At 41.6% G+C, this 16,968-nt stretch overlaps 1 protein-coding gene across 1 annotated transcript in view; it reads left to right on the top strand.

Annotated features, from left to right (window-relative positions):
- FAM189A2 (family with sequence similarity 189 member A2) overlaps positions 1-16,968 on the top strand; it is a 76,622-nt gene that overhangs the window by 15,935 nt on the left and 43,719 nt on the right. The window contains exon 3 of the mRNA XM_033924782.1: positions 14,772-14,882. Within this exon, the coding sequence (XP_033780673.1) occupies positions 14,772-14,882 (111 nt within the window). The remainder of the gene's footprint in view (positions 1-14,771; positions 14,883-16,968) is intronic.

Raw genomic sequence — 16,968 nt, 5'->3', positions numbered from 1 at the left:
GGATAGTAAATTTCCAAAAGAACCAACTGACACCAACCCAGTCCCTAGAATATCTGGGTGCCTTGTTCAACATGGCAAATGGCTATGTCTATCTTCCAGAGGCAGACAGAAGCTTTGGTCTCAAATAACAAGCTTGCTAGCTAAGCTAACTCCTATCAGCATGGCACTATCTCCAAGTATTAGGTTCTACGGCGGCCACAATGGTTCCACATAGATGGTACCCTGAGTGAACCACATGGAACCACATGGTTCCACATGGCGGCCACATGGTTCCCTGGGCAAAAGCTCACATGTGTCTTCTCCAAAATGCATTATCACATTGGTCCCCTCAGATGGACTGTCTGCAGATGTCCCTACCCTGGATACCAACTGGCAGCCTGGGCCAGTGTGGACTGGTGGTTCAGCCCGCAGTCGCTAAGTGAGGGCATGCCCCTATACATAGCTTCCTGAGTAATTGTGATGACAGATGCCAGTCTTTTCAGCTGGGGAGCTCACTGCAACCATTGCCCGATTCAGGGATGTTGATTGATCACCCAGAGAAAGTGGCCAATCAACAGGCTGGAACTTTGAGCCATTTGGCTAGCTTTGCAGAAATTGCAAAAGACTCTGGAAGGTCAGGTGTTCCGAGTCTTCTCAGACAATGCTACTGTGGTGGGCTGTATCAATCGCCAGGGAGGCACCAAGAGCGTCTGGAAGCCCGCTTACTGTTCAAATGGGCAGAGCTTCATTTTCAGGTGCTCTCAGCAGTGCAAGTAGCAGGAGAGGACAATGTCCTAGCCTATTTCCTCAGCAGACCGACCTTGGATCCGGACGAGTGGACGTTGTCTCCATCAGCCTTCCAAACCATTGTTCATTATTTAGGTTGCCTGAAGTTCAACTTCATGGCAACAGCATAAAACAAGGCAATGAACAGATTCTTCAGTCATAGCCCCGAGCCCGGAAGCTGGATTCAGGCGAGTGGACACTGTCTTTGTCAACCGTCCAAACCATTGTTCGTCAACAGCATAAAACAAGGCAGTGGACAGATTCTTTAGTCATACGTTTGAGCTCGGAAGCTTGGATCTGGTCGCTCTGGTCCAGCCATAGCTGCAGAGCGAGCTGCTGTTTGTGTTCCCTCGGTAGCCATGATAGGAAGGATCCTTCACAGGATCGCAAGCCATCGGGGAAAGGTCATTCTCATGGCTCCAAATTGGCTGCACAAACCGAGGTATGCAGGTCTACTGCATCTTCAGAAAGGCCCATCTCAGGCTACAAGTTCAACCAGACCTCCTTTCTCAGGCTCCAGTGGTCATAGAAGATCCGGATTGCTTTGCTCTTATGGCATGGCTCTTGAACGTGAGGCGTTAGCATGCAAGGGGTACTCGGATGTAGTCACTGCTACTCTGCTCAGGTTTAAAATGCTGACGACGGTCTCTGCCTATGCTAAGGCTTTGAAAACTTTCTAGCACTGGTGCATCCAGGAAGAGGAGGAGCTATTCTCTGCTCCAGTTTCTATTGTGTTAGCCTTCCTCCAGGCTGACCTTGACAAGGGACTTACAGTGGCGCCCCTTAGAGTCCAAGTAGTGGGACTCTCTTGTTTTAGGACTTGAGACCGCAGATCTACGCTGTCATCTCATCCAGGCATAGCCAGATGTCTAAAGGGAGCACTGTGTATCAATTCCCTGGCAAAACCTCCATTCTCTTCTGGGAATCTTAACATGGTTTTGCAGGGCCTCAGCCAAGCTCCATATGAGCCGCTGAAGGAAGCATCTTAAACGCTCAAGATGGTTTCTCTTGTAGCCATTACCTCAGTGAGAAGAGTCTCTTGAGTTACAGGCTCTTTCCAGCAGAGAACCTTTCCTTAAATTTACTGAAGTTGGAGTCTCTGCGCACCATTCCTTTCTATCTACCGAAGGTGGTTTCGGTATTTCATGTCAATCAAGAAGTCAGATTGCCAGCATTTCAGTCCACATTTTCCAAGAAAAAGGACCAGATTCTGAAGAAGTTGGATGTTAAAAGGGTGCTTCTCCGATATTTCGGGGTCACCAAGTTCAGGCTATTTGACCATCTTTTTGTGCTGACAAATCCAGCTAGATTTGGTGCACTGTCTTCCTAGGTCACGATTTCCAGATGGATCCATAGGGCCATTTCATCAGCATATATTGTTTGTGGGGAAATGGTCCCCCATTTCCATAAAGACGCATTCGACTAGAAGCGTGGCTTCGTTGTGGGCAGAAGCTTGGGTATTCTCCCCCAGTAGCCTAATGGTTAGAGCAGTAGGCTGAGAATGAGAAAAGTTCAGTTTAAATCCCACTGTAGATCCATGAGACCTTGGGTAGGACCATTTCATCAGCATATATTGCTTGTGGGTATTGGTCCCCTGTTTCCATAAAGGTGCATACAACTAGAAGCATGGCTTCGTTGTGGGCAGAAGCTCGGGTATTCTCCCCCAGTAGCCTAATGGTTAGAGCAGTAGGCTGAGAATGAGGAGAGTCCAGTTTAAATCCCATTGTAGATCCATGTGACCTTGAGTGAGTCTGTTAACCTTCCATTGTCTCGAGTACAAACTGTAAGCCCATTAGGGATAAGGAAAATACCCACTGTACCTGAATGTAACTCATTTAAGGACAATGTGTAAAAAAAAAAAAGTTTAACTTCAAAAATATTTTGCCCATTACTATTACCTATCCTCTTTTATATCTTTCAGCACTTTCCTTTCAACAAAGGAAACATCTTTGTGAACAAGGATTGTCACCCCTACCCACAATGACATTAGGGCTGAGGAGTAGAGCTGCCCGATTCCCAATTCAAATTGATTCACTGAATAACTTTGGCTGAATTGATTTGTTCTCGGAAAAAATTGGGCTCATCAATTCTGTGCATGCCCATAAAGGGGGGTGGTCGTTGTCAGGGTCCGGAAACTTCTCTTCAGTGGCAGCCTTTACAACATGCTGCTCTTGCTGATGTCGAGCCTTCCTTTCTGCCGGGTCCTGCCTTTGTGGAAACAGAAAGTAGGCAGGACCTAGCAGCGAGGAAGGTCCTATACCAGCAAGAGCAGTTGTGCAAGAGCAAGTTGTGAAGGCTGCACTGCTGATGGTGTGTGTTGGGGAGGGTGACAAAGAAAAAGAACAAGTGAGGGGAGGGGGAAGGGAATAAGGAGTTATCAAATCTTGGGGGGGGGAGGGTGATCATGAATGGAGGGTGCTGGATCTCAGGTGAGAGGGGAGAATAATAAGATTCCTGACTACAGGGCATGCAGGGAAGGAGATGGCCTAGGGACAAGAGAGAGATTAGATAAGGCAATGGGGAAGAGTGGGAGAGGCTGAAGTCATGGAGGGAGGAAAAGAGAGAGATGATGGGATAGGGGAGCTAGAAGAGCAGAGTGAAGAGAGAGAGAGAAATGAGGAAAGAAAAGTGGGAAAAATGCTAAATCCACAAATGAAGAGAAAACAAGAGAGATGCTTGTAGGAGAAGAAAGAGAACAGAGGGGGAAAAGCTGGACAGAAGGAGAGGCAGGTCCACAGGGGAAGGGATGGGGAACACAGTGAATCGAAGGGGCAGATAGAGAAGGAAGATGCATGGAAGGGAGAAGAGAGGACAGACGCTGGATGGAAAGAAGAGAGTGAAGAGGATGTTTAAAGCAGAAACGACAAAAGGTAGAAAAAATATATATTTTTGTTGCTTTATTGTAGCTGTAATGATAAATGTTTATAAATAGAAAATGGAAATAAAGTAATCTTTTTATTAGACTAATTTTAATACATTTTTTGGGAACCAGGTCAGGACAGGCTACCCTAGCAGCAGTATACTGTACTGACCCAAAGAATGAGGTTTTGGCCTCTGAAAGCTACACTTCTCCCTCTGTATTCGCGGGGGTTAGGGCAGAGCTGGCCTGCGAATATGGAAAGTCGCAAATAACTTTTAGGGCCAACTCTGACCCACCCCCGCCTCCCTCCTGGGTCCCAGTCCTCCCCAGACCTTACCTCGTGGTCTAGCGGTGAAGTGGGGTAGGAGTGATCTTCCTATGCTCCTGCTCTATGTAGAGCTGTCAACAAAAATTGGTGCCGTGAGGTCCCGTTGTAGTCTTTTGAGACCCCGGGAACTCATGGCAGCCAAGAGACTACAACAGGAACTCACGGCACCCACTTTTGTTGATAGTTCTGCATGGGGCAAGAGCGTAGGAAGATCGCTCCTGCCCTATGTCACCACTAGATCACCAGGTAAGGTCTGGAGAGGTTCAGGACGGAGGAGGGAGGCACGGATGGATCAGAGGCAGTCTTTAAAAATTACTTTCGTTTGGGAGGCAAAAAACAGCGAATAATCAAAGTTGTGAGTAATAAACCCGCGAATACAGAGGGAGAAGCGTAATTCAAAAATGGAATAGTCCAATAAAATTGTATATTCTTATTTTCCATTTTTTTTTCATTTCTGTTTGTTAATTTGTAAACTGGTTTGTCAGATTTTTTTCAAATTTATATCTGCTATCTTTTGCACAGTATTAGGGGACATGTGTTACAGTTTCTTTGGTGTTGCATTGTATGAAGAGTCTGGCATCTTGGCTATTTAACTTTTGTCTACAGATTTCTATTTTTAGTTTGTGATTATTTATTCCATACTGGGTGAGGGTGTATCTGTTCTGTGTGTATGAAAAGGACATAGTTTTCTATTTCATTGACTGTGCAAGATTGATCTGTATTAGTCTGGCTTGTTTAGTTTTACAATAAAAAATGATCTTTAAATTTAATAAGCTGTATCATTGAAAGTGAATCGAATCAAATCAAAAAATCATTTCAATAGGCCAAATCAAATTGAATAAATCAAATAAAAAAAATGTTCCCTGAATCGGGCAGCTCTGCTGAGGAGTAATATCTCCCAACCCGTTCTTTCTTTGATGTCTTGTCCTGTATATCATTCAGATGTGTTTCTTATACCAATGCATTGTTTTTATGTTGCTTCCTCTAGTGGAGGAGTAGTCTTATGTTTTGAGTAGTGGAATGATAACCAAAGAAACCAGGATTCAAGTTCCACTGCTGCTCCTTGTGATCTCAGACAAGTCATTGAACCCTCTATTACCTGTGGTACAAACTTGTAAGCTCTCCAGATAGGACAGTACCCACAGCATCTGAATGTAACTCACCTTGGGAATGCTGAGAGGCACAAGGAAAACCAAGAATAAAATTCTCTGCAAACAAAACGCAAAAACAAACAGCAGAGATAACTGTCCACTGACGGCAGACAGAATATCTGAGGAAACCAAATGTTCAATGTAAAAGTCTTTATTCAATAAAATTACTCATCACGAGCCTTGTTTTGGCCACAAGGCCTGCCTCAGGAGTCTAAAGACATACATATAATTATAAACATATAAAAACATCAATAGATTCATAAATTAATATTCAAAATTGATAAAATATCAAATGGTGTTTACTTTACATAAACCTAGGGAACAATAAGTTCATGTATATATTAAATATGCAAATGAAAATAAAATATATAAAACGGTATATCCATATTAATAAACACATAGAAGATGTACTAGCATATATCAAAAACTATGGGTTCCTTTTACGAAGGCGCATTAAGGCCTTAACGCACGGAATAGTGCGCACTAGCCGCTACCGCCTCCTCTTGAGTAGGCGGTAGTTTTTTGGCTAGCGCACGCTAATCCGGTGCATGCGCTAAAAACACTAGCGCACCTTTGTAAAAGGAGCACTATATTGTGCAGTAATGTACAATGATAATTCTGTTACATCCCTTATCCTTAGACAAACAGGCAGCATATTCTCACGTGGGTGACATCATCCATGGAGACCCGGCAAAGCCAGTGAAAAGTGTAGAATCACTTTAAGCTGTAACAAGCTTTTAGACTGCCTGCTCTGTTAATGCGTGAGTGCCTTCTCGCCTGATGCCACTTTTTCAACTATTTCTAGTTGCTGTTCTTTCTTTTCTTTTCAAAAATAAGTAATCTAGAAAAGTAAAAGTAAAATGAAGTTTTGAACTTTTTTCAAACTTCGTTCGAAGTTCGGCAGCCTTCACACAATTTTCCATCCTTACTTCTGCTTTGATCTTCGATGGATTTTCAGCCTTGTTTCAAATCTACCCCGGCTCGCCCTCTCTGACTATATCTGACTCTAGGGCTACAGATTAGAAGAGTAGAGCTGCTATTGATTAATGTTAAAGTTTTTCTTTTATTTCTTTATTCGAATAGGTCTGGGGTCGGACTTCCAGTGACTGGGACTGGCTGGAACCAATAACTCCATCTACTTGCATCAGTGGCATATTAACATTGACTCTGGTTGATGCATGCCTTTCTATAACCAATGTTTCTACCATGTCGACGCAGATGCATCGCAGTGGTGAATGCCTTGCCATTTAAGCATCGAGTCCATTTGATTCATGACTTCATGGGCGATGCAGGTTGTCATTTCTAAAGCGCATTGCCTTTTCAGACATTCACGCTTCGACGCCTGTAGCACCTTCGATACCACTTGATGTTACATGGTCATGGTGCCTCCCCTTCATTAATGAACATTGCCGTAGGTCTTAATAGCATCGAGTCCCTTGATGCAAACCGAACAGTGACGCTATTGTTCTCCACCCTTTAAGGTTTCTCTCCTTCACGGTATCCTTCCGAGACAACATGCTGTACTGATGGTACCGGCTGTTGAGTCATCGGTACTGGTGTATGTTTTCAGGGAGAAATGCAGTGTTTCATCTATTCCAAGACAACCTGCTGCACCAATGGTATTGGCTGTTGAACCATCGGTACTGGCGCAAGCTTTCATGGAGAAACTCGATGAGTTCTTCCAAAGGGAGTTTGGTAAAAAAACCAAAACCAAAACAACAAAGCGACTCCCTCGGTACCAACTCAGCCTAAGCATATCACTACGAGTTCTCACAGTACCGTTTTCAGCTATCCATTGGAGCATCGAGCTATTTCTCATGGATCTTCTGCAAGACATCATTTCTCTCCTTCTCAACGACGTTCTACCTCCAAATATTAATCTTTGCATCGACATTCTAACTCATCAACGTTTTCCATCGAGGCATCGATACACTACTTCGAAGCTGATCTCCTCCTGTTTTGAAGTGAACAGCTGTTCTTCAAGAGTTGATCTGTATCCAACTCTTACTGCATCGAGCATTATCGAAGCATCATTGTCTGTCTGCATTACAAATGTCTAACTGATCATCTCTTATTTCCCGATTGTATGAATGGTCTGGACTCGTTCATGCAGATAGTGGGGGAATCTAACATAGGTGTAGAGACTGTTAAGTTAGATTCCTTACCATGTTTTTAGAGAATACAAAACCAAATGGTCCTTGAATGGTTTTCTGGGTTATCCTTTCAGTATGTTTAACCAGCATTGCTCCATGTTGAAATTGTCTTTCCATACTGCTTCAAGGTTCCACCATGGGTATAAAGCAATGGTCTCAAATTCATGGCCTGCCAGGTTCTATTTTGCAGCCCGCAGTCTGTACTAGTGCTGCCCGCTCTTTGCAGCATCCTCCGGCTTCCCCCCTGGCCTCCCACTCTTACCTTCATATAATTACTTCAGCCTGTAGAGAGGATTGTTGGTGCTGTAGCAATCCTTGCAGGCTGCCATTGTCCTCAGCAGCACGTTCCCTCTGCCGCGATCCTGCCCCTGACGTCAGAGGAGGGGGTGCAGTGCGGCAGAGGCTGATGGCAGCCTGCAAGGAGCGCTACAGCACTGGCAATCATCTCTGCAGGCTGTGGTAATTAGCTGAAACTAAGACCGGGAGGCTAGGGGGGAAGATGGAGGACGCTACAATGAAGGGGGGAATATGCAGACCTTCGGGGAGGGGGAAGATTTATAAACTATAAAGAGTTTTACCTCATACAAAATTGTCATTTCTTTAATAAGACATTAACTATTTTTTTCTGCGGCCTTCCAAGTACCTACAAATCCAAAATGTGGCCCTGCAAAGGGTTTGAGTTTGAGACCACCAGTGTAGAGCCTGTTGTTTGGATGCAAACTTGCAAAGATAAGTGGTGGAATCTAACATGGGTGTAGAGCCTGTTAAGTTAGATTCCTTTCTTATGCCAAACTACGAAGACAGCCAAAGTTTTTCCCTTGTGCTTTGGCACTATCAATGAACATTATTTTTATTAACCATTGCAGCAGAATGGTTCTCTGCTTTATTTTCTAAGCAGGATCAACCAGATTATTTTTACTGATATGCGCCTTCCACTGTACCATCAGTGTTCATACAGTACTTTCCAGGAGGCTCATACGATTACTTTCAAGTATTTTCCCTACATGTGTTTCTTCTATTGTTAATGGATATTATCCACAACACCCTTTACTCCATATCCTTTCTTATTCTAAAGGACCTGGAGGTTTGGGAGTGGCTGTAGGGGAGGAGGAGGCCATTACATCCTTTTTAGGATTTTTTATTTTTTTTTAAATTTTCCCTCCAGTTTATCTCAAACAGAGTCTCTGGACCAAAGAATTCATGTCCACAATCTAAAATTTGAGGCTTGTGCTCTCGGACATCAGTGCGCACTTCTAAAATCCTACTACATTAAGATTGTAATTCTAGACTTATTTCTGCTCGCTATACAGGTCATATTCATATTTTCAGTTTCATTTTACTCTCAGGACAGATCAAATGGATATGCTTGGATGCACTTAGCATATACAAGTGTTTATAGCATCTCATAGTTCCATTGGAAGTGGTTCCAATATTGAAATCAAACTATACCTTTCTCACAGGTCCTTGGGTCTTGTATCGATCTTCATTCTCTGTTACTGTTCTACTTTTCTGCAGTATGCGAGGATATTGCTAATCTGCTTTACATGTTGTGACCTCTGTAGACTACTCCTAGGTCACTTCTGTGTTACCTCTTTTATCGAGAGTATATTTGTTCTTACTAATGTACTACACTCACATCTTTGTAGGAATATTCCTCATGAGAAGACTAAAAACCCATCCATGGTGGTAATGAAAGCCTGTAATCTTGATCCACCATCTGACTCATTTTAAATGACCTCTGGATAAAAAAAATTTTTTCACACAATTTGTCTTAGTGATGACCTTGTGCACTCTTTTGCTACAACCATTTTCTACTGGTCTAGCAGCATTACTTTTCTTCTTGACGGAACAGAAAAGTTTAGGGCTCCTGCAGGGGAGCAGAGTTTTTGGTTGTCGACTTCTTTTTACCATTATATTTCTATAGGAAATATCTTAGTTGCATTTTACCTATTTGTAGTTTCCTCAATGGGGTTAGCTGTGAGAGAGATTTTTGCATGGTTCTCTAGTTTCTGTTTCTTGAATTCATACATAAAACCTTGTTCTGAGACTACGCTGCTTTATAGCTAGTCCTCTAGGATTACGCTTATGCATTGGTCATATGGCGTCCTCCATCCATGTTATCTCATTCGCCTCAGTGCTTCAGTGTTCTCTGGCTTCTCAGTGGTCTCCAGCTTTTGACCTCTTAATAATAATAACAACTTATACACCACAAAGCCGTAAAAGTTCTATGCGTATTACAATAATTAAAAAGAATACAATAAAGTAAAAGAAACTAACATGTTATAAACCAATAGCTAATACCCTAAAAAATATGAATAATACATAATAAAATTCTTACAAATCAGCTACCTAAATATTACGAGAACAGATATGCTTTTAGATGTTTTCTAAATTCCCCGTAAATATCGGGAAGCAGAAGCAGTTGTTCTAAATCCTTGCCCCATGTTGCTGCCTGATATGAGAAAAGATGTTGATGATGTTTTTTAAGTTTATATCCTCTAACAGGCGGGAAAACAAAATGCAAATGTGAGCTTCTCTTATGTTTATTGGTTGCAAAAAAGAAGAGCTCAGTTATATATTTAGGAGCTAAACCGAACAAAATCTTAAAACAAAAACAGCCAAACTTAAACTTCACATGTGCCTCCATTGGTAGCCAGTGCAGCACTCAATAAGAAGATGTTACATGATCGTATTTCTTCAACCTGACCGCTGTATTTTGCCCCATTTGCAATCGTTGCATGTTCTTCTGAGAAATTGCTGAATAGGCAATATTGCAGTAGTCAAGTTGGCTCAAAATGAAAGATTGCACCAAAACTCTAAATGAAGAAGCATCAAAATATGCCCTAATGGACCGGAGCTTCCAAAGAGTAAAGAAACCCTTTCTAACCAAAGAGTCCACTTGTTCCTTCATTGTCAAACCCTGATCCGGTATAATACCCAGAACCTTTATAGTAGATTGAATGGGATAGTTAAATTTATTGATACACAATGATGTTGTTTTCGTATCGAACGGATGAGGTGAAGCTACAAAGAATTTCATTTTTTCTGAATTAAGCTTAAGTTGAACTCAATCATCCATTGCTCCATCAAAACCAATACTTCTGTTGCCTTAGGAATAATTTCAGAAAGAGAGGTAGCAAATAGAATAATGATTGTAAAATCATCTGCATAACTAAATATTTTTATTCCCAACTGGGACAATTGCGCTCCTAATGATGACATAAACATTAAACAGCAGTGGAGATAACAGTGAGCCTTGCGGCACGCTGGATGGATTATTCCAAGTGACAGAAAGACCATAATTAAAATGAACTTGATAGGTACGAGACATAAGAAAACCTCGAAAGCAAACTGACATCTCTCCTCTGATGCCAATAGCATCCAAACATTGTCTGATGACAATAGCATCCAAACAATTTCCGTTAATTAGTTCACAATATTCTTTCTACTGTTAATTAACAGTAGAAAGAATGTTAAAATTTTCCTTATATTCTTTTATGTTATGTACTGTAAGGTGGATACTGTTTTATTCATTATGATTCTGTTATCATATAATTTAAACTCAATAAAGATAAAGTATAAAATCTAAAGGAGCTGCCTTCATAACTTCCGGTGGACAAGAATCCAGAATACAATATGATTTAACATACTTATTTGTTATAATTACTCCATTCTGGATCATGAAAGGAGCTCCAAATCATACCTGCTTGTATTGCGTTTCCTTGCATATTAAGTATTTTATATTCGTAAGTATCATTTATCGAGCAATTATTTCTTAAATTTTTAATCTTAGAGAAGCAAGATGGCCGCGGTGCAGTGAGGACGCTCACTATCGGTTCTCCTGCTTTTACTATTTTCCTCAAGTCGGCTCGATATGCCGAAAAGAAGGGGAAGAGCGGCTGCCACAGCCCAGCAGGCTGAACTTACCCCGAGAAGACAGGAGACGATTTCGAACTTCTTCTCTTCTTCACCCTGGGGCGAACCGGCTCAGCCGAGGCAGAGGGAGGTCTCGGCTATCGGGAGTGATATCTCACTTAGCCCTGCAGGACCCAAGCCTCCCCAACAGCCGCGAGACCAGGGAACTACGGCGGCTCTGCAGGGACAGGAAGGATCCACCCTGAGAGAGCTGGAGGGCTCACCGGTATCCCTGGTTGCTCAGGCAGAGACTTCAGCGTTGGAGAAGGCAGAGTTGGCATCAGAGGTTGGGGGACAATTGCTATTAGTAAGGAAAGTAGAAAATTTGGAAAATTATACTAAAATGTTGAATTTAAGATTACTTAACTTTCCTAAAACTTTAGCAATGACGCCTAAAGATTTATTCTACAAATTTCTGAAAGAGATATTTAAATATCCTGAGAATGGTTTTCCTCCACTACACAAAGTTTATTACCTTCCAGTTTCAAAGAAGGCTTCTAAAACTGAGGCTTCAGCTAATTTAAGCCTTATGGATGTTACAAAAATTTTGGAAACCTCAGAGGATGAAGTCATCTCATATTCTACACTTCTGGTGACATTTGTTTTTCAGCAAGATAAAGAGGCACTTCTTAGGCTGTTTTTTAGGCTTAAAGAGGTGACCTTTATGGACTCAAAGATTTCCATGTTTCCGGATGTATCTAAATTAACTCAATCCCGAAGGAAAGAGTTCCTGGAAATGAGACAATTTGTATTAACTTTGGGGGCTAAGTTTCAACTCAGATATCCCTGCAAATGTTTGATCTTGTTGGATCAACATTCATATATTTTTTTTGATCCCCCCAACTACGATTTTTTCTTGAGTCTAAAGGGGTAATGCTGTCCAGTGTTCCCACTGTGGAATAAGGTCTAGGTTTCATTTATTTGAAGAAGTAACACTGCATTTTTGTATTATAAATTTCTGTATAATATAAGGCCCTACTAATGTGAATTGCTTTTCCAATAATGTGGACTTTTTGTTGAGAGATGATTGATATTGTATTGGAAGTTGTTTAGTTTTCTTCTTTTTCTTTTCTTTTCTTTTTAATTAATTTGTTTAATCTCTCTTTCTCATATACATATTTATGATGTATATCTATAAAATTAAATAAATAATACAAAAAAAATTTTTAATCTTTAGATCAAAATGCTGAGCTAAATCATTTGCTGAAGGTAACTTGGGGCTCCTTTTACTAAGCTGCGATAGCGTTTTTAGCGCACGCAGAATTTTAGCGCGTGTTAAACCCGTGCTACGTGGCTAGAACTAACACTGGCGTTAGCATCTAGCGCGTATGGCAATTTAGCGCGTGCTAAAACCGCTATCGCAGCTTAGTAAAAGGAGACCTTAATATTATGTATGGTCTGAGTATAGTGTGAGGTATCAAATAAATTTGTAACCAAATTAAACAGTTCTTTTGTATTAATACCCATTGAACCCATATTAGATGAATCAATTTTGATGAGTAAAACGCTTTGAGGGGCATAATCAAAAAAACCGTCTTAAGTCCCCTTTTGGCATAAGGCTTTAACGTTGAAAGTAGAAGCAGGGAAAATGTCCATTATAAAAAAAAAGTCCAAAAGGAGGTTTTTTTTTTCCCCCAATTCTTTATTCATTTTTACATCTAACAACAAGTGTACAATATTACATCAATTGAATCATACACATCACTTGAAAATCTTTCTATTATCAACTTAAATACATAAATTAACCCCCTCCCCCACCCTCCCTTTCCACAAATATTGTAATCAAAAATATCATGCATGTTATAATCATAAATAGTGATAAAATCTATAGTATAACTATATATCACCCCCTACTCATTATTATAAATATATTTTCAGTGTAAAAAAAAGTGTCTAATCATTACAATATGTTATCAATGGCCCCCAAATCTTTTTAAAATTATTATAACTCCTTTTTTGTATGGCAATAGTTCTTTCCATTTTGTATATATGGCACAACGAATTCCACCAGAAGGTGTAATTAAGTCTGGTGTAATTTTTCAAATTTCTGGTGATATGTTGAATGGTGACTCCTGTCATTATTAATAAAAGTTTATTGTTACTTGATGAAATTTGACTTTTTATTCTCATAGACGTCCCAAATAGAATTGTATCATATGATAGAGCTACATGGTTTTCTAATAAACAATTAATTTGAGACCAAATTTCCCGCCCCTTCCCGGCCCATCCCGCCGAAGCCTAAGGCCTGATTGGCCCAGGCTCTAGAAGCCTGGACCAATCAGGCCTTAGGAATAGCGGGTCCGCCCATCCCTACTAAGTCTAAGGTCTGATTGGCCAATCAGGCCTTAGATTAAGTGGGGATGGGCGGACCCGCTATGCCTAAGGCCTGATTGGTCCAGGCTTCTAGAGCCTGGGCCAATCAGGCCTTAGGCTTCGGCGGGATGGGCCGGGAAGGGGCAGGCCAGCCTCATTTCGACGAGGCGTGCCTGCTTGCTCGACGTGCAAGACCCATCTGTAAGAATAGGTTTGGTGGAGTGGGGGTTGTTAGCGCTGGGGGGGGGGTGCGTCTTCGGGCAGGAGGGATTGGGCACCCTCCTGCCAGCGACCGATATTGTCGGGGGGGGGATCGGTAATGTCGGGGGGGGGGCGGTCGGTAGTGTCGGGGAGGGGGGTGCGTCTTCGGGCAGGAGGGTTCGGACACCCTCCTGCCAGTGATCGGTCAGGGGCCACGGCCCGCTATACTTATAGCGGCAGAGAGATCCCTTGCCGCGATAAGTATAGCGGCCGCGTCTACTTACAATGTAGACCAGCATTTTGCTGGCCTACATTTTTAAGCTTCTCATCTACTAGGGAGACGCGTAGGGCCGCCTAGGTTCCGCCTAAGGCCCTTAGACGAGCTTAGGCATCTTGCGGGTCTCCCTAGGCTCCCGGAGGCGCCTTCAGGCCTGCCTGGGGAGCATTTTTTTTTTAAAAAACGTGCATCCCGATTGGCTGATTAGACAGCTGTAGGACGTCTACAGCTGCCTAAAATCGGGACGCACTTTTAGAGAATCAGGGCCTAAACACCTAAATTAGGCTCCTAAATCTAGGCAATTGAAAGTTAATTCAATATTTAGAAGCATAATTTAAGCTTCTAAATTTAGGTGGACTTTCAGCAGTCAACTTAGAGCACCTTTTATAAAGCTGCAATAACGATTCCTGGCGCAGCAAATGCAGCAAAGCCTAGGAATTGAATAGGCTATGTTGTATTTGCTGTGCGGGAATCACTACCACAGCTTTGTAAAAGGGGCCCTTAGTTTCCTATATTTGACTGAAAATGGATAAACTTAAGCACATAAATTTAGGGGGCTCAGGTTTTTTTTCTTTTGTTTCTTTTTGAATATCAGGCCTAAAATTTCCAACTTCCTTTGCTATGTTTGCTTCAAGATTCTGATTTGACCCTTTAGTTGCTTCCCTGTTTTTTTTTGCTGGTTAGAGGTCAGATTCCTCTTCTGTGCATGTGGGCTGTTTTTAAGCTGCTGATCATTATACATTGCAAATTATTATACATTGTCATTTCAGGTATTGCATACTGTTTTTGTTTTGTTTTTCTGTTCCAGGTAAACCTATTTATTTTGCTCTCTGTGGTCTGTGTGCTTCTGAACTTGGCTGGGTTTATCTTAGGTTGCCAGGGTGCCCAGTTTGTATCCAGTGTACCCAGCTGTCATTTGGTGAGCAAATCTGAATCCAGGCCCTATCATTTTTGTTGTGCTCTCATTACTGAATTAAAAGCAAACCAAGTTTAAATAACAAAACTGTACAATACCCTGAAAATTCGCCCTGGAGTTAACTGCTTTAGAAAGGTTAGCCCTTTAGTTTTGGTAAGTAGAATGATTTTTTTTTTTTCATTCTACTTACTGCTTATAACAAGTAATTAAGATGAAGAGGAATACACAAATGGGACTGGGTGAACACTTTGGAGCTAAGAATGATTTTTTTTTTTCATTTTTAGCTCCAAAGTGTTCACCCAGTCCCATTTGTGATTCCACTTCATCTCAATTACCTGTTATAAGCAGTAAAAATGGGGCAGGCCACTAAGACTAGCCTGATCACACAATTCATCTGCAGTAGAGAGTTTGAGGGCACAGTGGAGGTTTGTATTTTAGCACCCCAAATCAGAGTGTTCCACTACACCTGACTTTCCTTTTGATGCAAAAGTTAACTGTTTTTGGAGTTGGCTGCTTCGATAATTTTTGAGAATTAATCTTTATATTCCCTGGAAATTAATTTATTTAAGAGAAATAGGCTGGTCTGATTTCTGAGCCAGGCCATTTGTTTCGTGGGCTGAGTGGGTCTGGGGTGCAACACAGGTTACATCCACAGTCTTTGAAGGGGAAGAAAGTCACACTAATTCTTAAAGTTGCCATCTGTTGAGTGTAGGGTTCATGATTGCAAGGTTCATGACTTTTTCACTGCAACATCCAGGCTAGGTTTGGTGGGAGAGATGATTATATAAAATAAAGGGAAAACACCCAAGTAGTTGTGAATGAAGGTTTATGAGGCCAGATTGCAGCTCTGGAAGAAGGTGTTGATGCCCCTGTACAGGTCATTGGTGAGGCCCCACTTGGAGTATTGTGTTCAGTTTTGGAGACCGTATCTGGCGAAAGACGTAAGAAGACTTGAGGCGGTCCAGAGGAGGGCGACGAAAATGATAGGAGGCTTGCGCCAGAAGACGTATGAGGAGAGACTGGAAGCCCTGAATATGTATACCCTAGAGGCAAGGAGAGACAGGGGAGATATGATTCAGACGTTCAAATACTTAAAGGGTATTAACGTAGAACAAAATCTTTTCCAGAGAAAGGAAAATGGTAAAACCAGAGGACATAATTTGAGGTTGAGGGGTGGTAGATTCAGGGGCAATGTTAGGAAATTCTACTTTACGGAGAGGGTGGTGGATGCCTGGAATGCGCTCCCGAGTGAGGTGGTGGAGAGTAAAACTGTGACTGAGTTCAAAGAAGCGTGGGATGAACACAGAAGATTTAGAATCAGAAAATAATATTAAAGATTGAACTAGGCCAGTTACTGGGCAGACTTGTACGGTCTGTGTCTGTGCATGGCCGTTTGGAGGAGGATGGGCAGGGGAGGGCTTCAATGGCTGGGAGGGTGTAGATGGGCTGGAGTAAGTCTTAACAGAGATTTCGGCAGTTGGAACCCAAGCACAGTACCGGGAAAAGCTTTGGATTCTCGCCCAGAAATAGCTAAGAAGAAAAAAAAAAAATTTAAATTGAATCAGGTTGGGCAGACTGGATGGACCATTCGGGTCTTTATCTGCCGTCATCTACTCTGTTTCCAAACTAGAATACAAAGGAGCAGAGGAAACTGCTGTATTAAAAGGGCAGAAATACATTACATTTTTTAAACTTTTTTTTTTTTTTAGCAGGGGTGAAATTTTGGAACACACTGATAGACCAGTTGCGTTTATGTAAAACCAGACATAACTTTAAAAAAACTTCTGAAGACACATTTGTTTGTTGATGCCTTTATGTGAGTGAAACAGGCATTATCAGTAGGGTAGGAAGCAGGACAGTTTGTTGGTTTTTTTGAGATGTGATGTACTGTTTTTAATTATTTTGTATGTTGATTGTAAACTGCCTAGACTTTTAAGTGGTATATAAATTGCTTAAATAAATAAATAATAAATAATTGGATTATTGTTATTTCCACATATTTAAAGTTCTTTAGTCTAAATGTGCATGTGTATGTATGTGTGGAAAGTTTGCTACTGATTACAAATACTGCTGACAAAATCAGAGGAAA

The sequence above is a fragment of the Geotrypetes seraphini genome, chromosome 1 (assembly GCF_902459505.1).
Source record: "Geotrypetes seraphini chromosome 1, aGeoSer1.1, whole genome shotgun sequence".
Classification (NCBI taxonomy): domain Eukaryota; kingdom Metazoa; phylum Chordata; class Amphibia; order Gymnophiona; family Dermophiidae; genus Geotrypetes; species Geotrypetes seraphini.
The sequence above is the reverse complement of the archived record's forward strand: the minus strand, read 5'-3'. Positions and strand labels throughout refer to the sequence as shown.